Genomic DNA, 25599 nt, shown 5'->3' with positions numbered 1-25599 from the left:
CAAAACTTTGCATGCCAAAAACTAGTGGGGGATTGGGGTTTAGGGACATGCATGCATGCAATTTAGCTATGCTTGCCAAACAAATTTGGTGAAATACTACAAAACCTCAATCATTGGTAAGCAAAGTTCTATAAGCTAGATACTTCCCTGTGGGTAGGAACCCACCTATACTTGGCGAAGCCTTTGGAATGCAAGGTATGTCTCGTGGACAGTTTATGCAGGTAGGTTGGAAATGGTGTTAATATTCGAATGTGAACAGATAAATGGGTACCTAGTCTTCCATCCTGCAAAGCACAATCTTAAAATCAACAGAACAACAATCTCTTTTGGGTAAAGGACCCATACACTTAGGGCTTATATGATTTTTTAAGCCTTTACTCTTGCAGAAGCCCGACCTTTACACTAAGGGCCATCTGATGATATGTTAGTACGATAGCACTTGAGATTGTTTTGCTTGCCATACTTGAGTAGTTCTTATGTTGCTTTCTAGGCCTATTTTAAAACTAGTCATGATTCAGAAAAGTACAGTATATGGTGGTGCTTCTACTGTAGAATTTAGAAATTAAACCCTTCTCTTATGCAAACTCATAGCATCTTGTTATTCTTGCAGCATGTGAAAGATATTCATCAAATAATTTGTACAGATGGAAAACACTGTTTTGTTGTGTAATGCAAATGGTAGTTAGGCAGAAAAAAATGATGACAAATTCTGCAAAAACAAGAGTTGTATATTATTTGAGATTCATAGGACAATGATAACCATCTCCAATTGAGAAGGAAATACTGATAACCTCCACCAAGATCGATGGAAGTGGAAGCAAAGTATACAATCTTAAAACCTACTTCAAACTTGACACAGTAATTAACAAAATTATTTCTTAATTTGGTTTGCGAGTGACCTAATGCTGTTCTTCATCAAAGTAGTGATCAAGGGACGTGGATATGCCAAAGATATCAGTTTGAGGTGTTTGAGTAACTCTATTATCAGCATCATCACTATCCCCTCCTCCATTGATTTCCTCTTCTTCTGCAATGGGAGATGAGAAGTCCAAGCACATTCCTCTTATCACTTCTTCATATGATGCAGATAGATCTTGGGAAGTCATTTGATGGTACTCTACAAGCTGGTGAAGGCACTGGTTTTCCCTCACCAGGTTTGCATTTTCATTGGCCAGTCTTGATTTCTCTGCTAACAGTGCTTCCAATTGAAGCCTCACCTGTCCCAAAAAAAAGCAAACAATGATTTACAATCTGCCAAGATGGGAAACTACTGTCTGTAAGTGGATACAGAAGAAACTCACCAGATCATCTTCCTCGGGTCGGATCCCTTTGGTGAACCCATCTCGAAGCCTTCTATTCTCTTCCTCTAGCAAACTGCAACGCTCTTGCATAAAACATAAATCAGATTTTATGGACTTCAACTCTCTGGCAAGTGAAGCTGCCTTGGTGGCCATCGAAATTGCAAGCTGAAAGCAGGGAAGCAAAAAGGGTTAGTGAAACTTGAGAGAGCTTGGCCTATTAGTTGATGAACAAGTGAAAGCAAAGTAAGAAGTTTACATTTTTGGCTTTCTTCATCATCTTCTTGTTTTGGGGGCTTTGCTCATTCTCCTTTTGTGAACCATCATCTCCTTTATTATCATCTGAGCACTCACTGTAATCAAACTTCCTCTTCAGACCGATCTTACTCTCTTCTTGGTTACCTTTTTGCTTTGGGTCTTCCTCTTTAGTCTCTGAATTCTTCAGTTTACTATGAAACAAATCGGTCAACGTTGGAGGTTTAGCCAGCTCTCTAGCTCCCTTTATAACAGAGCAGAAGTTTAGCAAATTTGAGCTACAAAGCTAATCTCATGAACATAAATCTAAGGGGCGTTTTGCTTTAAATTTGGAATAAAATTTGTTTAAAATTACCTGAAGAGCATTGTCGAGGTTATTAGATAGCTGAGAGAGTGTTTGTGAGATGGAATCAAACCCTCTAAGCAAAAGCATTGAATCCTCTTTCAATCGCTTAGCTCTGTTGGATTCTCTTGAATTCTGCAACCCCAAAGAAAATAACGGAGCAAAAACCTTATCAATTCAACATCACCCCCACAAGCAAATTTTCATAGCATAGCACAATTAGCTTCAAAAAGATGAAAAATAAAGAAAAACTTACAATCTCCGTAGGGAAAGAAGGTTCCACATTTAGGATGGAGATCTTGGCATTCCGGTCACCAATGAGTGCATCGACCCGGCTACGGAGGGTGCTCCAAAAACGCTTTTCTGAAGCTGGGATGAAGAGTGGAGATGAAGAAGAAGCAGCCATTAAACTAGTGGGATCCTGCAAATGTATTCAAATTACAAACCAAAGAAAATGATATATTAGAAGAATGGAGAGACAAAAGAAGAAGAACCCCATTAAAGCATAGAAGAAGGGAAAGAAAGGGTAGAAAAGAGAAAAGAACCTTGGTAAGAGGAGGTGGAGAGGGATTATCAACAGAGACTGAAGCAGCCATGGCTATTGGAGGAGAAAAGCGAAAGGGGAGAAAGAAGCAGAAAAGTAAAAGGGTAACGGCTAATTTTGACGATGGGAATTTAAAAAGAGTGCGCCGATCGGTGCTAAGGCTAACGTTCATATATCTAATACGATAAAAATAATTTTATTTTTATTGTTTTTAATTGTTATATACCCAAAAATTATGTAGATTCAAAAATTAATATACTAAATAATAATATATATAATGAAATAGTTTTTAATATATATTAGAAAAGGTTAAATTTTTAAATATTTAATATTTAATATTTTTAAAATAAAATATATATTATTAGTAGTTTATTTTTTAAAAATCAGATTTGAATTTTGTTGGTTTGTTATGATGCTTTGAATTTTAGGGAATTCTTGACTTTGACCATCCTCCTACTTTATGGCTAATTTTGTAAATGCTGGAATCTGGATTTCTTAAAACAGTTCTTTGCTTTTCTTTTCTTTCCTTCTTTTTTTTTTATAAAAAAATAACATTAATTGTGTTTAAACTTTTTTTAATTATTTCTAGTCACCTAACTTTTAAAAATTATGTAATAGCCACTAATGTTATTAAATTGTTATATTTTTTGTTATTCAATTATTAACTTTTGTTAAAAAAAATAACATTGCACCTTAATTCAAAGGACTAATAGCTAATTTGATCCCTAAGTTATAACTAAAAAATTGATTTTGATATTTTTAAAATTTTTTTAAAAAAATTGTAAAAATATTGAAATAATATATTAAAAAATCATATAAATAATCACAGTATTTGAATTTTCACAAAAAAAAAAAAATTAAATAACCATTCACTCAGATCCTCCTCGTTTTTTCATTTGTTTTGTTGTTTTACACTCTATTATTTTCATATTTCTTTTCCTTTTTATTTTTTTTTAAATTTAGATTAGTGCCAACTTCGCTCTTCCTAGACCATTAAAAATAATATATATATATATGTTATATTTATAACTGGAAGTACAATTTTGACATGAAATTTGAGAGAAGAAATGGTGAGAAATGGTGGGTTTGGAGAAGAATAACACTTTGTATCATAAATTTAAAAATCTAAAACTTCATAACTAAAATTTACTTTAAAACGCAATCAATTAGTAGTTAAGTTACAGAAAAGAAATGGCGAGTTCAGAAAAAAAAAAGTAAGGTACTTTATACTATAAATTAAAAGAAAATAAATCTCAATTTTAAAAATTTGAAACATACCAAAGAACTCAGACAATATAATAGAACACTTTACTTTTCTCTCTTAAATTGAACTTGGTATCCAACTAAAATTTAGAAAACAAAGCTTTAACACGTAATTTGTTATTATGTTTTGATTTTATTTGATCTAACATATATGGTGTAATTGGTAAAATTATGTTTTGATTTTCTTTAATAATTAATAATTTATTTGTTAGATTCATTAATAAAGGAAGAAAATAGTGGAAAAAAATGAAAAACCAAAAAGAAAATGAAGGATATGTTATAAAATAAAAGAAGAGAACAAAAAACAAAAAGAATGGGAGAACAAAGAGAGAGCGTAATTTTATTGATCAATTGAGATGTTTACAAAACTTATCCAAAGTCTCTATTTATAGGCATAAGATGTAACACCCCTAACTCATATCCATCACCAGAATAGGGTTATAGAGTATTACCGGAGTTTACAAATTAATTTACAGACATTTCATTTCATCAAGCATTCATATTTATAACCAATCAAAATCAAAACAATAATGAGCTAATGTTGGCCAATTTAACTTATACATGCCATTATAACCAGAATCAAATCATCCAAAATTACCGATAGTACCAATGGATAGTGTAATATATCTCCGACAAGCTTCCAACCCAATCGAGCTTCCGATAATCATTTCAATGCATCTAATTATGCATATTACCAATAATAATTCAATTCTAATAATAAAACACATATTTATATGATATTCATCACCAAATAACATTCACTTTAATTAAAATTATACATAATATAGTTCATACGAACTTACCAGGCTAAATTGCAGAAATACCATAATTCAGGGATATTTTGATAATTTTCCATTTTCATCGAATTTCCACCCAGTCTTGATCTAAATTAATATTTCATTCAATTTATTAATTTAAATAATAAAACAATTCATTTCATGCAATTTGGTCACTTTTTGACATTTTTAAAAAATTACCCTAAAAATTTACTTTTATTCAATTTAGTCCCTGAACCTAAAACATATAAATTAGCTATTTTAAAAATAAAACCATATCAGCTGAATATTCACATATATGTTTCCTCTTCCTCCTCTCCATTCCACATCCTTGATATATACATAATACCACTATTTACTTGTTTACTCATAACAAGCTATTCACTTGAGTCATAGTCACTAAATAAATTATATCTTAAGCTACAGAACTCCGAATTGAGATCTGAAAATTTTATATGAAACTAGACGCACATATATTATTACCATAAAATTTTCAGAATTTTTGGTTTAGCCAATAAGTACATTTTATTCTTTAAAATTTCCCCTTTTTCACTGTTCGACAGTTCTGACCCCTCTTCACTAAAAATTAATTATCTGTTTGTACAGAATTCGGATGATGTCTCCGTTTATGTATATTGAAAATATACTAATTAAGGATTTTAAACATATAAATTATAACTCATAATTATTTTTGTACAATTTTTAATGATTTTTCCAATTCAGAACAGGGGAACCCGAATTCATTCTGACCTGTCTCACAAAATTTATTATATCTCATGATTTACAATTCCATTACTTACACCGTTTCTTTTATGATAAACTAGACTCAACAATGTTTAATTCCATATTTTATTCATACTCTAATTCGATTTCCATGATTTATGGTGATTTTTCAAATTTAATCTACTGCTACTGTCCAAAACTGTTTTAGTGCAAAATGTTGATTACTAAATTTATAACACCTTCCTTTCCTTTCTCTTCAATATTTTCCATCACTTCCTCTTATTTCCCTTTACTAACATAACAAGAATATAGAACCTTATATAATGAAACTCTGCATTAACATTAATTTCCTACTTTTTTTCAATAATATCAAACTCAAAAGTATATTGAAATCTTGATGTTCTTACCTTGTGCTATTGATTTCAATCTTTAACTTGATTTTCTCTCTCCTACAGCTTCTATTTCTTGAATCTAACTTGATATTCTAGCTCCCCATAGTATCCTTAACATTTCTCTCTCTTGGTAGCTATGGAAATTCTTTTGATTTCTAGGTGAAAATGGTAAATTTTTTGTGGAAGGACTAAATTGTAAATAAAGCAAAACTTTCTTTCTTCTCTTCTCTTCTAACGTGAAATGCATGAGAAAGATGATGATTTCTTTTCATCTTTCCTCCCTTTTATATTATTTATTTAATAATAAAATAATACTAAAAATCTTAATAAAATATTAATTAAATAACACTTATCTAATTAATTAATTAAAAATATCACCAACATCATCATTACCTTCTAGAATTCTCTCTCTCTAATTGACCATTTTGCCCTTTATAATCTTTTGAAATTCCATCCTTGAGTCATCACTTAATTTGGTAAAATTGCAATTTAGTCCCTCAAAATTCTTTATATTTTCAATTTGGTCCTAATTCATCCATTTTCCTTAGTTTCTAGATTATTCCACCCTTAAAATATTTACACTATTGGTCCTTCAAATTTTTCATATTTACACTTTAACCCCTCAAATTTTGAGTATTTACTCTTGGGCAACAAAACTTTTCTCACTTTTGCAATTTAATCCTTTCTTGAATTAATATGTCATAATATACTTCCAAATGTTGACATAACTCAAAATTTCCTTTTGTCAATTTATTTCCTTATTTTACTATCAAGGATACCTACTTTCTTACTATAATAATTTTCGGGATATTACATAAGAAGTATAAATAAAGTAGAGATCTACTTCTAATGACTATTAGAATTTAAAGTACATCAAAACTTATAGTGATCTTGATGGACATCTAGTTAATAAGATATTCAAAATAGGATAAGATTTTATTGTAATTATTATAATTATTTTCTTTTTTTTTCTTTATTTTTTTTGCAAAGACGAAGGTAAAGTCGTAATAATTACCTATGATATCATTTAGTAAAATATTATCTATCCCTATCAATTGACTTTAAAAAATTAGATAAGTTAGAACCCCATGTGACAGCATGATGGTCAAGGGTGTTCACCACCTTAGATGTGACCTGGATTCGAGTCACGCTAGTCACGTTAGTTGTTTGAGATGCAACTAAATTTGTCATAAAATTGGTAGCTAAGTTTGCCTCTATGTGAATGGAATTAGCTTGAACTTCCCAATTCCTCCGACATAGCTCCTTGATGCTAAGAACCAATGCAAATAGACTCACTTGTTTAAATCCATCATTGAGCATGTGTACTACAATGGATTTGTTACATTCCAGTACGAATTTTCAAATTCTTCTATCCTATGCCACCTTCAAGCCATTAAAGATTTTCCATAATTCTACCTAGGTAACCTTGCTTACCCTTACATTCCTACCATAATTGATTACCCAAGCTCCATTAGTATCTCAAAACACTCCTCTAGTTGAGGCTTTTTTCACAATACCATCCAAGTTTAGCTTCACCTATCCAAGTTTAAGAGAAGTCCAATCGATTTTTTTATAGTTTAACATTTATGTGAAGTGCAACTTGCATACTAATACATTTGTTCTGTGACTTGTGGTATAGCAAAAGGTGGTGATGAAAATAGTAACTCAAAAACTGTTGCCACTTTGCCAACTACTTGCAAGTATACAAAATTGTTGTCAAATAATAAATTACAACGAAATAATTTTATTAAACCCACAAAAAAATTAATAACCGAACTGAATAAATAAATAATACAACTCAACTTAATTAATTAAACTAACTAATTATTAAATCTAAAATCAACTAAAACTAATTAAACAAACAAGAGGAAGTATAACTAAATCTAATCTAATCTACTATTAACTAAGAGCATAAAAATAAACAAGTGCAAGGAAAAATTGTAGTGGTGTAGTGGTTAACAAATCTTTAATTAGTGGTTAATAAATATTTAGTTAATCAAACTTAGCAATTTATTCTAGTCATTGATGAATCCAGGGTTCATAACTAAGATGTGCATCAAAGTGTAGGTACCAAAATTGATGCATAGCTAACAAGCATCTAGAAATTTCCTAAGTTGGTGTATAACTTCTATGAGTTAATTATAAGAGCCCAAGCTACATTTATATAGTTATCCCATTTTATTGTGGAGTGCAAACACATGAGCTTTGATGAATGATGCCAAGGAATGACAAATAAGGGTTACACTCAATGTTGAAAAACTCACTGTCATTATCAATCCTAATGATTTTGATGAGAACAAAAAAATTGTTTGTGCTAAAGAAATAAATTATTTAAGGCAAACAATGGCATCACCTAAATTGATAAAGTCAAGTAATATTAGTGTGGTTACATAAAATGGTCAAAAAAAATCATCAACCACTATGTGTTGATAATAATATAAGGACATTTGAGATCAATGTGTGCGAGTGAAAAAGCTTCTTGTACCTGTGAATAACTAATAAGAAAGTGTGAACAAACTTATTTGGGCAAATAGAACAATCTATAGTGTGCTTTTTACAAATAATTTTAAAAAGTGAAATCTAATTCACTTTCTACAAATATGCATGTCCAAGTCGAGTGTGCCAAATTGAAGTAGAAATATCGGTAGAAGAACAAATTTAAGTAAGAACATTGGTAAAAGAAGAAAAAAAAAGACATGGAAGAAGATTGAAACAATGTTGATTGATTTTGGTTAGACTCAAGGATGTAGAGACCTTGCTTTTTATCAATGTCCTTCGTCCTTTTAGGACAAAGATATTAGATTATGCAAAAGTCAAAGATAAAAAAAACAAAACAAAACAATTTAGATCCTAAGTTAATTTTGGGATTGAAAGTAAATTGTAACGAAATTATAGTGGATAAAGAATATTAGTAAAGTTTTCATTTTTTTTTTGGTAACTACATATGGCCTATATGAGAAATGTGTACTAAATGACCATTAAATAATCAAATCTAACTTAGATTGGTTACACATGATAAGGACTCAAGACACAGCAAGTCAAACATTATATAATTAGTAACCTTTGTATCTAAAATCCAATGCAAGAATGAATCTTTCATTGAATTTTACAACATACCTGCCAAGTTGGCAACAACATAAACTGACAATCATTTATTCAATAGATAAAAGAATTTTGAGTAAAACAAGAGGTGTAATATTATTGTTTAATGCTGTAAATTTGTTTGTTAAATAACCTTACAATTTTTTCTTTATAAATTTAAAAAGTTTGAAATTATCACAAATCACATTCAATATTTTTTTTCAATTATTGAGATTGAGAATATGAAGAATACAATATGAAGAATACAAGACTGTAGGTACATATAAATGTATGGAATTGAAACCTACCAAGCGTTCCCGTTACCTCTCTTTGGACTTGTATAAAATATGCTTGGTTGATAAACCACAAAAGCTATATCAACAAAATTTAACTTCTGACAATAGTATAGGTTTCATTTAGTACCATAAAAACTAAAAGAGCATATGTTGAATCACATGTTGAATATTGTTTGGTGATGCATCACAAGCCTAAAAAGAAAAATGAAACAATGCATCATATTCATTCCATAGCGGCCTAAGTAAGTAAAATAAATTTATTTGGAATTAATTTGCAATGAAATTTTTCTATAAATAAAATATATTCAAGAGCCGTCAAAATTCTCAAATCTTTCCTTAAGATTTTGCCAAATCAAAGAGGCATTAGATGTTTCTCTGTGCAAATTGTATTTAGAGTCCAAGAAAGTAGATAGCATTGTGTCAGGTGTCAAGACATTAGCTCCAGTCACATGTGACCCTAAGCTCGATTCCTAAGACAACAAGTCGATACTTACTTGGAGAGCTTTTGGCACACTTAGCCTAAACAAGCAGAAGAAAAAGATAGGAAATGTGGAAGTGTTTATTATTCTCAAAAGCTAGTTTGTGTATACAAATGAGGGAGGGGAGGCTTTACTTATATAGGGAAACCCTTTTTGATTCGATGTTACAAATGATTACAATGGACGTTCTAGATTACATTTTAAAATCTTCACACCTAACATTATTAAATGATATACATGAGTGGATGATTCTAGAGTTTTTGTAATCTTCTATATGGTTCTACAAAGATTCGGTCCCTTCTTCGGACTTCTAGAGTTTTTTAAGATATTTCGACAACCTCGTGACTCAAATTTCTCGTGTTTGCTCCGTTCTCGACTTGATAAGGCCTTACTCACCCACAGACCATGATAAATGCTCCTTCCCACTATGAGTAGATCATACGATTATTTTTCCCCACTAGGGTTTGTTGCCATCAACAAAACCCAATTTATTTCTAATTAGCAAAGCAATCCTCATCAATCTACTCCACACATTATAATTCTCAAAACCCAGCAACTGTTACGGAATAAGGAATGTACTTGGCATATTAAAAAGTGTAGATACAGTGAATGGTTGAAACTAACAGCCACCATTGAAGAGCCTTTGGTGATTTTTTGGTTCGCTCAATATTGTCAACAAGAAATAAGAAATTACAATAAAATCTAGGAAATTGAACAAACAACAATATGTTTTCAAGTCTTATCCAAGCTCCAATACCATGTCAAACACATCATTGATGGAAGAAAACAATGAAAAACAAGGAGAAAATTGTTATAATTATCACTAATAATTTACTACTTATTAACTATTCAGCTAATTAACCACTTTAGCTAACTCACCATCATAACTACTACATTAATTGATTGACCACTCAACATCAATTTAGATTCTTTTAACATAAAATTTTTACCAAGTAATGAAAAAAAATTGAAGCCCCATTTCTAGAATATATTTTTATAATAATTTAATATTTTTATTTTTGGTAAATCTTATAAAAAAACAATAAATCCTTTTCTTATCAAAATGTATAAAAAATATAATAATAATACAGGTAATTTGTTATAATATATCCAAATTTAATAAATCCTTTATATAAAAAAATATTTAATATATAAATTTATCGTTCATCAAACTATTATATAAATTTACCAAAATGAAAAAAATTAATAGTGAAATTAAATACCGACTTACTATAAAAATCCTAGGGGTAAATGCAAGGGGCCAATCAACAACCGTTACCTTTAGATAAAGCCTTGACCATGATCCATATGAAAATTGCTGGTTCTGAAGCAAGCACCAAAAAGAAAAGGTAACGTTCATTTCAATGGCTGCTCTTGCTTCTTCTTCGTCCTCCTCTCTCCTCTTCTCATCTCCACCTACCAAGTTCCCTTCACCTTCTCTATGTCCTCCTCTACACTTGTCTCTTCCCACTTCTTCTTTTCTCTCTTCTTCTCTTTCACTTTCTCCTTCCTTCCATGCCTACCCCACCAGCTCTAGACGATTCTCTGCTTCTTCTTTCACTATCAGGGCCTCTGCTGCAGAGAAGAAGAAGGTCCTTATAGTTAATACAAACAGTGGCGGCCATGCAGTTATCGGTTTCTACTTTGCCAAAGAGCTTCTGGGTTCTGGCCATGAGGTTACCATCTTCACTGTTGGAGAAGAGGGCTCTGATAAAATGAAGAAGCCCCCCTTCAACAGATTCTCTGTAAGATCAAATAGCAACCGCCCCCAGGCCTTGCTTTCTGGTTTTTGTAATCACTGTTTTAATATGGAATTTGAGAAATGTTTATAGGAAATTACGAGTGCTGGAGGGAAGACGGTGTGGGGAGACCCTGCAGATGTTGGCAAGGTTGTTGCAGGGGCAACCTTTGATGTGGTGTTGGATAACAATGGCAAGGACTTGGACACTGTCAGGTTTGTTACCATTAATTCCAAACAAACTCATCCTTCAATTTATGCCACCTTCATGCGCACATGTGTCCGTGTATATACCAGTTACCATACTAATTGATTAAAATTGGAAACGTCAAAGAAGAGTAACAATCATTAGGCTAAAGAAAAGGAAAAGTAAGAGATTGCATACCTGTATGTAATGTAAAGCGTTTCATTTTATGGCCAAAAAGAAAAAAGGAAGATCATTCTAATTCCAGTCTTCTCAACATAGGCCGGTGGTAGATTGGGCAAAGAGCTCTGGAGTGAAGCAATTCTTGTTCATCAGTAGTGCAGGAATCTATAAGCCAACCGACGAGCCTCCTCATGTTGAAGGGGTATATGACAATATGTCATTATGTATATATAGTGCCCCAAGCATGAATAATTTTACTGGGTGCATAGCTTAAGCAAAATCTTGGCTATTGCAGGATGTTGTTAAAGCTGATGCTGGCCATGTTGGAGTCGAGAAATATGTTGCAGAAGTTTTCAGTAGTTGGGCTGTATTCCGGCCACAATACATGATTGGATCCGGTAACAACAAAGACTGCGAGGAGTGGTTCTTTGATCGTAAGTGAAGCAATATTTTGGACTTTGTTATCCATAGAACTTCACCATCAGATAATGACATGGATGAAATTTCTTACAATATATATAGGAATTGTTAGAAAGAGACCGGTGCCAATCCCAGGCTCAGGGATGCAACTTACAAACATCGCCCACGTTAGGGACTTGTCCTCTATGCTTACCCTAGCTGTTGAGAAGCCAGAAGCTGCATGTTGTAATATCTTCAATTGTGTGAGTGACCGGGCAGTGACTCTGGATGGAATGGCCAAATTGTGTGCTGCAGCCGCTGGCTTACCAGTTGAAATTGTTCATTATGATCCAAAAGCTATTGGAATCGATGCAAAGAAAGCTTTTCCTTTCCGTAATATGGTAATAATCATTATGACATCTTCGTCTTGAATCCACCGATTAGACAAATGCAAAGCTGATGTGAACTGTAGTATATAATCACCATTATCCTTCCTATGTGCAGCACTTTTACGCCGAACCAAGGGCTGCAAAGGACATACTGGGGTGGAAGAGCACCACAAATCTGCCAGAAGACTTGAAGGAGCGATTCGAGGAGTATGTAAAGATAGGGCGTGACACGAAGCCTATGCAGTTTGAGATGGATGATAAGATACTAGGGTCCCTTAAAGTTCCAGTAGCTGTTTGATCGACCACTATCAAGTGTCATTTTAAACTCAGACCCACTCCATTCTGCAATACTTTATGAGGATGCATTTTTGTTTTCCTTCCCCTTCAAGTCATTTCTGTGTTACATAATTCATTTCCTTTGATAATAAAGAGTTTTTATCTTTCCAAAATGCATTTCAAGACGGAACAAGCGTAGGATCATTTACCCTACGCAAGGCATGCATTTATTAATATAAAGAAATCAGACGAATAATAGAATAAAACCTACTACCATAATACAGTTACGTAATTGATAATCCAAGCAACTTGTCATCCCAAAGAAGTATTGGGTGGACGTACTTTGACGTCAGGATAAGGTCTCAATTGCAAAGCAGCAAAAGTGGCAAGCCCACAACAGAAAAAGGTAATTACAAACATAATTAAACAAGATGACAACACGAGCAAGATGGCATTAGGCAGGATGTCGTTCTAAATTATGCATTTGAGGGGGAGGGGGGGGGATTACATGCTAAACCATTGAACAATGATATGATCTGGAACATATGACTGCTGAATCCCAGTTCATTGCAGCTATAACTAAAGGAATGATAATAGGCTGTCCAAGAAGTACATAGCTCAGTAAAAAGTTCAAACTAAATTCAGCTCCCTGCTAAATAATGCTACAACAATTCAGGATGTTTCAATTGACTGAGGAATTAAGCTTCACAAACCTGAACTACAATTGGATCTACCACACTAATGGTGCACAGCTATGGTACCTTATAATAAATCAAAATAGAAAATAGACAGGCTTTTCAGATGCCGCAAAAGCAGCTGGCATGCATAGCAGATGACTACTCTCCTTGCTCGATCTTGAGATCCTTAAGCTTGGACTCCAATTCATTCCCTTCTTCTGCATTCTCCTCGTCTTCGTCTTCATCCTCATAATCTTCTCCTTCTGGATCATTGTCCTCCAAAGAACCAAGCATGTCAGGGGAACTTTTAAACAATTCTTTAATCTCATCTATCCCTTCATCAGATATGAAATTTCCATTGATATTCAGCAACTTAAATCCAGGTATTTTCACAACCACTTGGGCCAAAAGCCTTGCCCCAGCTCTCCTAATAGCATTTGTGCTCATATCAATTTCATTCAACTGACCATGACCCTCCCCTAATGACTTACCAATCAAAATAGCACCTTCATCCTTGAGTTCATTCTCAGCCAAGTTTAATTTTGAGAGGAATTGTTTTGATGCAATGCAGGCTGCTAAAGAAGCTGCACCTTTGGCTGTAATGTCATTTCCAGCCATGTCCAGAACTTCAAGTGAAGGTGCAGACTCTTTCAGAGCATTGGCAAGTGCTTCTGCCCCGTCATCCTCTAGGTTCAAGTAACTGAGGTAAACCTCAGTAAGACCTGCAAACAGAGAGAGAGCTTTGCTCAAAGCAACTCCAGCTCCCACACCAAACATGTTGTCACGCAGATCAAGCTTCTTTAAGCGGGTACATGTCTTCAGTGCTTCAGCTAGAGCCACACCACCATCAGTGCCAACTCTTGTAGATGAACACCGGAAATCCTCCAATGCAGGAGAACGTTTCACAATATCAGAGATAGCAATTGCACCTTCATCCCCTGTCATGTTATTGTGAAAATGAAGAACTTTCAGCTTTTTGGTAGAAGGAATTAGCTCAGAAACTGCTTGTGCAGCTTCTTCTGAAATACCATCATTAATCAAATAAAGCTCCTCCAAATTATTCTGTGACTTCAGGAGAGCCCCAAATGCCCGAACACCCTTTTCACCCAAGGCATTGTTTGAAAGGTTCAGGTACCTTAACTGACAACCTTCCAGGACAGAAGAAAAAAGATTCATGACTTCAAGTGCTTCAGACTCTGGCCTTCCAGCAATAAAATCTGAAAGGTCTACCTCAGTTAATTGTTGCTTAACGGATGACAAGAGGGGTGCAGCAACATTTGCTGCATCCAAGCCAAAACTTCTGTTGCTAAAACATATCTTAGTATATGAATTTCCTGGCTCTCTAAGTGGCTTCAGAATCTCCTCAGCCTCCTCTGCATCTATAAATGCCCTGCGACCTCCAGATATATCAAAGACAGTTTCATGAATACTGGTTTTATCAGCTATCTCTTCATCCTTTACAGTAGGGCCTCTTTTAATAGCTTCCAGCATCAGTCTACTCGATTCTTTGGCATATACTTGCACTGCAGAACTACCATCACCATCAGGCTCCTTCTTGTAATGTTGATCTGCAGCAGCAAAAGCTAACTCTTCTATTTTCTTAGCATCCTCCTCAGCCTCTTCATTACTTAATAGGCCATACTTTCTAGAGAAAATGGATGGGGTTGTAAGATTCTTCGTCATCCGCTCTACAAGCATCAGCCTTGTACCATGACTAGGTGGCCACAATTTCACTGACAGCGAGCGTTGTTGAAATGCTTGCGTTCCAGATTCCATATCTAATTGACCTAGGACCACCAGATATTGCAAATACATAATAAAGATGAGATGACAAAATATAGGACCCATAAATGTAACAAAAACCAAAGCAATCAACAAAGCTGAAGTTCTTGTTAAATTAAGTAATTATACAACATAGTAAGAACATGAGTGGAACACCTAAAAATGGCATAGAACAAATAAAAATTGAAGAAACCAAAATCTCAGCAATTTTGTAACACTAAAAAGGAAACTTAATTTCCAAATCCACCCCGTATGAACAGCATATAGGTTCTGGCTATGAAATTCTTATCATGATAGATCCATTAGCCAATTCCTTCACAAGCAGTTTATGCAACTTTAGTAAGAAATAACCAAAAGCAGTCTTATTTTATTCTAACTGAACCAGAATGACTTCAATTACATGTTATTCTTACAGCAGAACCAATTACCAAAATGACATTAGCAATACTGACGGTGATAGCATGCGGCCATCAAAGGATCAGAAAAATGTAAGCATTATCAATGATAGCTGAGTAGCAAATCCTAGATTCTACAAACCAGAGTTTTGATGGAATGAGCAAAAGTGAAACAGTAAAGGCAATGATAATTATGGAGGATTGTAGATAAAGTTACATTCCTTGGGGGAGGGGGCATACAAAATTGAAACTAACCGATAAGAGTAGATCTAGATTCATTGTATCTTTGGTCCATGAACATCATATGTAGCAACATCTTACAAACAAGTTAAAACTTCCGCATTTGCAAACAGATCACCCAATCAAGAATAGAGAGTTTAGGTTCTTGTGCACATATGCCCTTCTCCCCTAATTCTAAAGTTATTGAGCAAAATATATTGCACACGTAATCAAAAGCCATCTCTCTTCTCCGAAAAGAAGAGTCATCTCAAGCCTATTTCACATTGATTTAGTATTAATCCTTCATTACCAATCATTATGTTGTCAAGAAATCATATAGAGATGACATAAAACATCATGTGAAAAAAGATAAACTTGCAGTTAATTTATCCAATCAAACGTTGGGCTTTAAGAGTCCACGTCAACTTAACAAACAAACAATGAGAAACCTTGTTAATCTTGCACCACCCGAAAATCAAAACCCTAAAAGTGTGAACTCACAAAATTACTGAATGCATAATATGTAAGTGAAAATAAATAAATACATTTAAATAAGAGTTCAATTTCTTACGCCTAATACTAACTGGTTAGCAAAAAGGACAAAAAATCGATAACTTTGTTAACCTTGCACCACCCGATTCAACGAGAACCTGAAAAAAAAACCCAATAGTTTATCCACTTAAATTTCTTGCTCGCGACTATATAAAACCAACTAAACAAGTAGTATAAACAAGAAGCAGGTAAGAAATGAAAGAAACCCTAGAGTGTTTGTTTTTCTCGAGAAAGAAAGAAGGAAGGAAAAACGAAACCCTAGACTAGGAAGAGAAAAAAAGAAGGATGGGTTAATTAAATTAAACACCTTTATCTCCGCTTTCTTTCAGAGTATCATGGTTTTGAGGATTGGGATTTTAGAAAAGAAGGAAAGAGGGAGAAGCCTTTTTAAATGGTGAAGAGTGGTGCAAGCGAGAGTAATGATGGAAATGGGGGGGATAAAGAAAAACCCAAAAATGAATGCGTGCCCTTCGAGCGAATTGGAGGGAAATTAAATGACGGCTTTTTTACTTCAAAAAGAGATGCGTAGGTTTTCCGCTTCCATTTTAATGTCAATTTACTAGTTAGCCCCTACTTTCTTCTGTTTTTAACAGTTCAGTTCCATTATTATATTTGGGCTTCAATCTAATTCAAAACCATTGGGTCTATGTTTACCAAGAAATTGGGTTAGCCATGAATTTAAAATTGACTTCTAGGCCCTCTTTTGCAAATAAAAAAATTTACTTTTAATTAATTTATAAATTTAGAAAGAAATTTTTATTTTCTAATTAAATGAATGGATCTAAATGGTAAATCGATTTGTGAGTAAATATACGTGTCAAACTTTTTATATGCATCATTGAAATCAACAACAAAAAAATGTTTTGTTGAATTAGCTATGTATCTTTTTTATACAATATCAAGTAGTGAATCAAGGTTATCGTTTGAACTCGTATTAAATAAGTGATTAATAAGATTCATACAAATCAAAATAATTATAATTTAAATTAGGATGGTATTTAAATAAAATAAAATAATAATTCCAATAAAATATTAATTTCTCTATATTTTTCTATTTATTAGAGTTCACATTATAACATAAATAAATGTTAAAAAAAAGGCACAACAAACAAAATTTTGGCATTACCTAATTTTTGGACCCAAGATAGAGTAGTAGAGTAATGATCATCAATTACTGATGGCACCTAAGCTTTATAAAGTTTATTTAAATACAAGGAAAACAGTACCCAAATGAATTAACTGGAGAATTAATAAATTTTGATATTTTTATGTTTAAAATTTTTATAATATTATCAATTGAGTTAAAGCTCGATTGATATGGGCAATAAAATCAATACAGGATGACATGAGTTTGAGTAAACTAAAGCGCATTATCCTCTTATTTATGATTTAAGGAAGGGTTATAGATAATTCTAGACATTTTATAAAAAAAAATAGGATTCAAACCTATAATAAAATTATTCAAAAAAATTCATAATATTCATATATCTATACCATCTTAGCATTATTTTTATATTATATTTTAAGTTTTTATGAAAAATATTATAAATTATTTTTATCAAATATTAACTATTTTTTATATTGTATTAGATGGATAATTTTTTTTAAATACAGTTTCTGTTACTATCTTGTCATTAGCAGCACCTAACTAACATTGACCTGACAAGACAGAGTAACCACCCAACATAGTTGTTTACTTGCTTTTAGCCTTTAGGCTGCCAAGATCTATTTTAACCTTGTTGTGTAAAAATTATAAGAGTATTAATTTAAAATATTCAAACTCATGGACTTGATAAAAAGGATTTATTTTTTATGAAAAATATTTATATTTTCTATTTTTTTATACTTAATATATTTCAATTATAAATAATAAAATTTTAATTAGTTATAAAAATATTTTAATTATTATAAACTGTATTACATTCTAATATTAGACTTAATACATTTTGCAATTAATATATAAGTTTTTTTCGAGTTACACTTATAATTACAATTACAATTATAGAGAATTCATCTAAATAATCATAATTAAAATTAATCATTATAAAATACGATCAATCTTATACCTAGAATAAATCTACATAAAGTCCGCATTAATGGAACATAAATTAGAATAAATAGTTTATATAGAGTTAAAGTTCGTTTGGCCTTAACCTTACCATTAAGTTGAGGTTTCATTTAAGGTAAATTTAAAAAGAAAATATTATCAATCATAATTATATTTTTTTATTTTGTAATATTTTTTATGTAAATGGATATTATATATTTAAATATTTTATTGTTCTGATTTTTTTTATTTATTGAAATTTATATATATTTCAATTCCATTAAACATGAGCATCATAAGTCAAGTTCTAAACAGATAAATGTGCCACATGCCACATTCTATTGATGTCATATATTAATTAGTTTTCTAACGTGGTTACAAAAAATTGGATTGTGCCAGGTAACGAAATGGTTGTCTAACATAAATGTGGGACAATAAAATTAGATGTTAAATTGAGACAACGAATATAGTTCGAGAGCCAAACTGAGCGTTAAATATTCTTGAAACCATAGGGTAAGTATGTTTCACACTAAGCCTACAAAGGGAAATGCATTTTACATTAAGGCAGCGTTTAGTATAATAAAAAGTGATCACTTTCCTAGAAACTTAATTAATTGAAAAGTGATTCCAATATTTGTTATATTATAATTTAATTACTTAGAATTTAATATTCTCGTGAACATAACAATGTGATTCTTATGGTAAAATATGGGAAAGATACATTTTTATGTAGAAGAAAAATTGTAAAAAAATATTAAGACAAAATTAACCCTATTTTATTTTGCTTTAGGGCATTAACTTGTTAAATGGTAATGTGAAATATTATTGTAATTAAAATATTTTTAATAATAAATTGTATTGTGAAATATTAAATATATAAATAAGAATACATTTTGAAAATTATCATTATACTTTCAGCAGAGTGTTTAGTGAACCAAATGATATAATATAAGTTTATTAAGATTTTAATTAATACATTCTAATGTAAACAAACATTTTAAAGTCATATTTTCAGAAATCACATTCCTTGAAATCATAATACGATAAAGCACCAAGCACTGTCTAAAAGTTATATGATATTTTTTTGGATATGATCAAGGTATCGTTCATGTCCGTTTTACAATTTATAAAAACTAATCATTTCTAGTTTCATTAAATAGATATAGTTTTAATTTATAATTTAAATATATAAATTTCATTCAAAAACTATTTTAAGGTAAATAGTGTTTATATTATCCTCGCTTATTAAAATATTATTTAATCTTATATTCTTTCAAATCCCTATAAGCGAGATAAAGGCCATTTGATAATTGTATTTGGTTTCAATGCTTAATTTAGTAGAATATCCTATATTAAATCCGACACATTATTTTAAAATAAACATTAAAATAATTAAATTTAAATTCTAAATGATATTTTTTGTTTTTCTCTTTCATATAAATAAAGTTAAAACCGACACATTGCCAGCTGTAAGTAACATGGGATTTGTTCTTAGAACATGAACATTCAACCGTATGTATGGATGAAATGGACATGCCAACTATTTTTCCCCATTTTATACGTAATTTACATCTATTTCATGCTCTCGTTAGCGTGTTTTATATTAGTAGTTTACATTATTATTATTTCCTTAGGATGATGAGCTAATCATCCTTAATTTAGTTAAATAAAATCAATGTCAACTAAATTATTATTAAAATAATAAAATATTTAACTATAAAATTCGGATTTAATCAGGACACACCTCTTATCTTTAATTTTTTACTAACAACACGAAAAATACTGAATTTATTTCAATGAGGAATAAAAAAATATTGAGAATATATTTTTTATTAATTTATTTATTTACTTTACCCAAAGTAAAAATTGATTATTTTTAACAATGTGTTTGAGTCAGGAACATGAACTTGAAAGTCTAACAAAAATGATAACATTTAACAAACATCGATTGTGTTGGTGTGGTCCAATCAAACCCCTAAATCTCAATGCTAACAGCACACCACGCACAAAATGAATTAATAATATTGAACTGTGTTTTATGGCTGGAGTTTGCTCCAAAAACAATATTGGGAAATTAAAATTTAATTTTGTAAAATAAAAGCTTAAAGTATTTCTCATCATTTCTCATAAGCAATAATTATTACTTTATTTTATTTTCATATTCCCCACAAAATATATTATCTATAAAAAATCCCTTCACATTAATTGAATTTATAATTTTAGATTAATTTTTGGGTCTACTCTCTTAGCACATTTTTCTCTGTCTGTTTTTACAGCACATTTTTTTCCATAGTTTTTGTTCGTTTTAATTACGAGATCTGAGGTGTTTCTTTAAGCGAGAAATATGAAGGAGGAATTGGCAAATCTTAACATCGTTGATGTGGAAGAAGAGCCATTACATGCCCACAGAAACGCAAATGTGGTCAAGGAAGATTATAATTTATGCTTGGTGTGGCGAGTTTTAACAGACAGTGTGGTCTATTTTCCAGCAATGAGAAACACATTGGCAAATTTGTGGCATCCGTTGGGAGGGGTGTCTATTACAAATATTGGGGGGAAAGGAAGCTTGTTTCGTTTTTATTACATGATAGATATGAAGAGAGTACTTGAAGGTATGCCCTGGTTCTTCAATAGGCATCTCATCGTATTTCATCTATTAGAAAAGGGAGAAGACTCGTTACTCGTCTCTCTAGTTTTTACCGAGTTCTAGGTTTAAGTTCACAATTTGCCAATGACAGTTTATGTCAAAGGGAATGGTGTGGCAATTTGGAAATTTCATCAACCAGTTCCTAAAATATGATGTTGCTTTAGCTACAAGGGGAGTTAAGAGATTTATGCTCATAAGAGTAAAGCTAGATGTCTGACTTCCTTTGAAAAGGAAGAAACAAATAGCCTTAAATCAAAATAGATTAACTTATGCCTTGTTTCAATATGAAAAAAATCACATTAGTCTGTTTTCTGTGTGGAAAGTTAGGTCACGGTAAAGGCTTTTGTCTGGTTTGATTGACGTTAGGATCACAAGAGGTGGTGTTTGGATGGGACATATCCTTGAGAGCACCATCAAGGAGGGCGCTGCCGGTGGCAAGTAGGTGGCTACAGGACGACAGTAGGGATGTCAATATGATAGAGATAGATTTGGATTGGGAAAAAGATGAGAGGAGTTTTAGGGACATCCAAACTCCTCATCTTTATCTGGTGAGGGGAAGGAAAACAAGAGATTATTTAGCTTCCTCAACAAAAATTGATATTCAGTTAAACAAGGACTATCGTAACTTATCGAATCATCGGCCAAACTTGGATGGGCAAACAGAGCTAAGCTTGGACATGGAGGATAACCTTATTGAGGTCATTGACGGCAAGAAAAGACCACGCATATATCATATGATTCCAACTATTTCAAGCAATAATTATTCAATGGAATCAGAGTATCTAATGAAATATCAACGGCTGCTATTAAGCAGGTTAGTTGGTTGCAATGAAAATATTAAGTTGGAATGTCCGTGGCCTGGGGCAGCCATGGGTAGTTAAGTGTCTCAAGAACAAATTGAAACAAATTCAGCCTTAATTGTTGTTTCTCGTAAAAACAAAGATTAGTGCAAAATGAATGAAACAAGTACGAATGAAATATGGATTTGTGAATGACATCAATGTGGAAGCTTTTGGCTCAATAGAAGGTTTATCACTGGGTTGGACGAACGACTGTAATGTTAATTTAAGGAGTTTCTCTTTATCACATATTGATATTGAACTAAACTAAGGGGAAGAGACGGTATCATGGAGGCTCACGGGATTTTATGGATTACTATTGGAAAGTCGAGGGGTAGAATCATGGAACCTATTACAACATTTTAGTAGAAATAATACATTGTCGTGGTTAGCAATAGGAGATTTTAATGAAGTAATGTATTCATTTGAGAAAAGAGGAAGGTGCCTTCGAGAAGAGAGACAAATGCTATCTTTTTGAGGAGTTTTGGAGGAATGTGATCTTAGTGACTTAAGGTTCTCAAGATAATGGTTTACATGAGAGAGAGGTAGGCTACCGATAAATAATATATGAGAATGACTAGATCGAGGGGTGGCCAATTCGAATTGGTGGGATCTATTGTCGAGCTACATGGTTAAACATCTCCCTCATGGTTTTTCTAATCAATGTCTGATATTGATTGATATGATTGGAAGTAATAGAGGTTAGATGTTAAGGAAACAATCTCAATTTCATTTTAATGCGAACTGGGTACTTAAAGAAACAAGTGAGCATCAGATACAGAGTTTTTGAGAGTCAAATAACACGGATATTCTTACAAAACCACATAAACTAGGATCCAAGCTAAGTCAATGGGTGAAAGCAAATTAAATAGATAGGGATCGCATAAAGTTAACACTAAATGTGCGATTAAGTGAGTTGAATTCGACAGATCCTAATGAGGACATTTTAGTTGAACTAACAGAGGTTAAATTGGCTCTAAATATGAAAGCAAATAAGGAGGAGATATTTTAGGAGCAACGAGCAAGAGTAAATTGGCTCTAATTTGGAGACTAAAATACATTTTTTTCATAATTTTGCATCTTATCACAAGAAAAGGAACACCATTAGGGGGTTGCAGGATAAGAATGAGGTTAGGTAACTAGAGAAAAGGAAATGGTTGGAATTGTAACAAATTATCTTAAATATTTGTTTACACCGACATTTGTGAAAGACTGTGAAATGTTTTATCTGGGATTCAACATTGCATTTTTGGAAACTTTAATGAAGAACTGATAGCTGAGGAAATTGTGGAAGCAGTTAAGAGCATGGCTCCTCTAAAAGCATCAGATAAGGATATTTTCCAACATTATTTTTTCAAAAATATTAGCATATCATAAGGAGAGATATATCTTAGTATTGTATGGACATGTTGAATGAAAGGAGAGAAATTAAAGCTATCAACCAAACAAATGTAGTACTAATAAAAAAATTAATACACCAATAAACACGGCTCAATTTAGACCAATTAGTCTTTGCAATGTTATCTATAAGAATATTTCTAAAGTGGTGGTTAATAGATTTAGACAAATACTTAATTTGTGTATTGATGAAACTCAAGGAATGTTTGTACCGGGAAGAAAAATTACAAATAACATACTTATTATATATGAAATATTACACTCTTTCAAAAAAAAGGGGGAGGGAAGGTTATAATGAGTTAAACATGAGCAAGGCCTATGATAGAGTAGAATAAAGCTTCTTGAAAAGATGATGCTTCGATTAGGTTTCAACAATGAATGGATTTCTCTAGTGATGAATTGCGTAACTACAGTATCTTATTTGGTGGTGTTCAATAGAATTCAGGGTGAGGAGTTTAGGCCTACACGAGGTTTAAGGCAAGGGGATCCATTAAGTCCATATTAATCATAATCTGTGAGGAGGGCTTCTCTAATCTACTGAATATGGCTAGGCGAAAAGGATTAATTCATGGGGCAAGAGTGGGGAGATGTAGTTTATCATTAAGATATCTATTTTTTGCAGATGATAGTATTTTGTTTGGTGAATCAAATATGGAGGGAGTCAATGTCATGAAAGAAGTAGTGTTAGAGTATGAAGGAGTCTCAAGACAATTGGTTAATTTCGATAAATCACTCATTTATTTTAGTGGGAATGTATCTTTGGAGATGAAATAACAAGTTAGAAATGCACTCGGAGTGCAAATTCAAGTAATTTGGAAAAGTATCTCAGATTACCAACAATAGTGGGGTAAGAAAGAATGATGCATTTGTTAATATTAAGGAGAGGTTTATCAAAAGGATAGAAAATTGAAGTATACGTCAACTGTCATAAGGTGGAAATGAAGTATTTATTAAGTCAATTTTACAGGCAATTCTAATTTATGCAATGCAATACTTTCTTTTGTCAAGATAGTTATGTCATGATTTAGAAAAAAATAATTGGCAGATTTTGGTGATGTAATGCTAAAATGAATAAAGGCATACATTGGTGCTACTGGAGTTTAATGTGCAAATAAAAAAAGCAAAAAGGGTTGGGATTTAGGGAGTTATCAAAGTTCAATGTAGCCTTTTTAGCGAAACAGGGCTAGAGATCAATTGTGAAATCCAACAGTTTGCTACCACAAGTTATGAAGGCAAAATATTTCTCAATGAGAGATTTTATGAATACAATTTTGGGTTCTTACCGCTCTTATACCTAGTGTAGAATATGGAGTGCCCAAAGACTAATCAAGCGAGGCATAAGTTGTAAAGTCGACAATGGAGCAGCAATTAATCTCTGGAATGATTCTTGGCTATTGGGACCTGGTTTAGGGAGTTCGCAAGCTCATAACATCAACATAAATTACACAACTGTTTCAACTTTAGTAGATACAAACACCATTACCTGGAAATTTGATGTATTAAGGTCATTATTTGATGAAGAACAGGTGAAAAGGACATTGGCAATCCTTCTCTCTAATAGTGTACAAACTGATGAAGTGGTGTGGCGTGAAGACAAATTACTTGTGACAGAGGACTTGGGTTTGTTAAGAGACGATTGTCCAACACGTTCTACAATACTAAAAGCCTTCTATACAAAGTTGTGGAATTTAAATATCACAACCAAAATCAAGATTGCAATGTGGAAAATAGCCAATTTATATCTTCCTACTTTAAAAATTTTACAAAAAATAAGGCTTGCAGCAAAAAGCCTTTGTCTTGTCTGCCAACCTGAGGTGAGGAGGAATCAGTAGAGCACTTGTTTCGTGAATGCCTATTCACTCGAAAAATCTTGCATAGGCTCAGTGTGGCATTCTCAACCACAAATGGAGAGTAAAATTGAAAATTTTGGTTAGTAAGGGAATTTGTAAATAATAGTCAACCTAAGTGAAAAAAAGTAGCAATCATCTATTATACACTATGGCACAATCAAAACAAAATATATCATGAGGGTGGAAGAAAAAATATGCATGAATTATTAGCGTTTATGAATACTTATATTTTAAAAACGAAAAAATTGGAAGATATAGCAGTACCAATGCAAAACCCAAGAGCAACCAAATGAGAGCCGCCAGATGGCAAAAACATTAAAGGAAATTTTAACGCCTCATTTCATCAACAATCAAATAGATCGTTTCAGGGATCTTAATCAAAAATAGGGAAGGCCTTGTTGTAGCAGCGTGTAATCACCCGAATGAACATGTGTTAGACTCAATCATGGTAGAAGCATGAGCATGTTTGCAAGCCTTAATTTCTGCGGAAGAATTCGGTTTTAAGAAGATCTTGGTAGAAGGGGATGCCTTAACTGTTATTAAGAAAGTAAGGGTCATTGAGGAGGATAAATTA

At 32.4% G+C, this 25599-nt stretch overlaps 3 protein-coding genes and 1 long non-coding RNA gene across 7 annotated transcripts; 1 reads left to right on the top strand and 3 right to left on the bottom strand.

Moving 5' to 3' along the window:
- Positions 1-707: 707 nt before the first annotated feature.
- LOC107914633 (uncharacterized) lies at positions 708-2595 on the bottom strand. Its single transcript, XM_041099822.1, has 6 exons — positions 2442-2595; positions 2153-2317; positions 1909-2031; positions 1558-1797; positions 1302-1466; positions 708-1217 (listed from the first exon to the last, which is right to left on the bottom strand). Exons 1-6 carry the CDS (start codon positions 2490-2492, stop codon positions 900-902), a joined length of 1062 nt encoding a protein of 353 aa, XP_040955756.1. The 5' UTR covers positions 2493-2595; the 3' UTR covers positions 708-899.
- Positions 2596-10690: 8095 nt separating this feature from the next.
- LOC107914655 (chloroplast stem-loop binding protein of 41 kDa a, chloroplastic) lies at positions 10691-12792 on the top strand. Its single transcript, XM_016843634.2, has 6 exons — positions 10691-11195; positions 11283-11404; positions 11655-11757; positions 11851-11989; positions 12078-12355; positions 12459-12792. Exons 1-6 carry the CDS (start codon positions 10815-10817, stop codon positions 12639-12641), a joined length of 1206 nt encoding a protein of 401 aa, XP_016699123.1. The 5' UTR covers positions 10691-10814; the 3' UTR covers positions 12642-12792.
- On the bottom strand, positions 10965-11691 carry LOC121220264 (uncharacterized). Its single transcript, XR_005917496.1, has 2 exons — positions 11574-11691; positions 10965-11493 (listed from the first exon to the last, which is right to left on the bottom strand). It is a non-coding gene; the product is annotated as an uncharacterized lncRNA (long non-coding RNA).
- Positions 12793-13151: 359 nt separating the features above from the next.
- On the bottom strand, positions 13152-16825 carry LOC107914639 (RAN GTPase-activating protein 1). 4 transcript variants are annotated; one of them, XM_016843608.2, is made up of 3 exons: positions 16552-16825; positions 16264-16342; positions 13152-15083 (listed from the first exon to the last, which is right to left on the bottom strand). In XM_016843608.2, exon 3 carries the CDS (start codon positions 15070-15072, stop codon positions 13456-13458), a length of 1617 nt encoding a protein of 538 aa, XP_016699097.1. In that variant the 5' UTR covers positions 15073-15083; positions 16264-16342; positions 16552-16825; the 3' UTR covers positions 13152-13455. The 4 variants fall into 4 exon arrangements, with proteins under 4 accessions (XP_016699097.1, XP_040955754.1, XP_040955755.1 ...); XM_041099820.1 differs by having other exon boundaries at positions 16277-16342; positions 16552-16802; XM_041099821.1 differs by having other exon boundaries at positions 16317-16342; positions 16552-16732.
- Positions 16826-25599: the final 8774 nt, after the last annotated feature.

This window comes from Gossypium hirsutum, chromosome D08 (assembly GCF_007990345.1).
Source record: "Gossypium hirsutum isolate 1008001.06 chromosome D08, Gossypium_hirsutum_v2.1, whole genome shotgun sequence".
In the NCBI taxonomy this organism is placed as follows: Eukaryota; Viridiplantae; Streptophyta; class Magnoliopsida; order Malvales; family Malvaceae; genus Gossypium; species Gossypium hirsutum.
The sequence above is the reverse complement of the archived record's forward strand: the minus strand, read 5'-3'. Positions and strand labels throughout refer to the sequence as shown.

Bases quoted from the DNA above. Each gene is read 5' to 3' on its own strand.
- LOC107914633 (XM_041099822.1), bottom strand. From the start codon at position 2,492: ATGGCTGCTTCAGTCTCTGTTGATAATCCCTCTCCACCTCCTCTTACC. The intron at 2,318-2,441 runs GTTCTTTTCTCT...ATACATTTGCAG, and splicing joins CTCCACCTCCTCTTACCAAG to GATCCCACTAGTTTAATGGC. The intron at 1,798-1,908 runs GTAATTTTAAAC...TCTGTTATAAAG, and splicing joins ACCTCGACAATGCTCTTCAG to GGAGCTAGAGAGCTGGCTAA.
- LOC107914655 (XM_016843634.2), top strand. From the start codon at position 10,815: ATGGCTGCTCTTGCTTCTTCTTCGTCCTCCTCTCTCCTCTTCTCATCT. The intron at 11,405-11,654 runs GTTTGTTACCAT...TTCTCAACATAG, and splicing joins AAGGACTTGGACACTGTCAG to GCCGGTGGTAGATTGGGCAA. The intron at 11,758-11,850 runs GTATATGACAAT...TGGCTATTGCAG, and splicing joins AGCCTCCTCATGTTGAAGGG to GATGTTGTTAAAGCTGATGC.
- LOC107914639 (XM_016843608.2), bottom strand. From the start codon at position 15,072: ATGGAATCTGGAACGCAAGCATTTCAACAACGCTCGCTGTCAGTGAAA.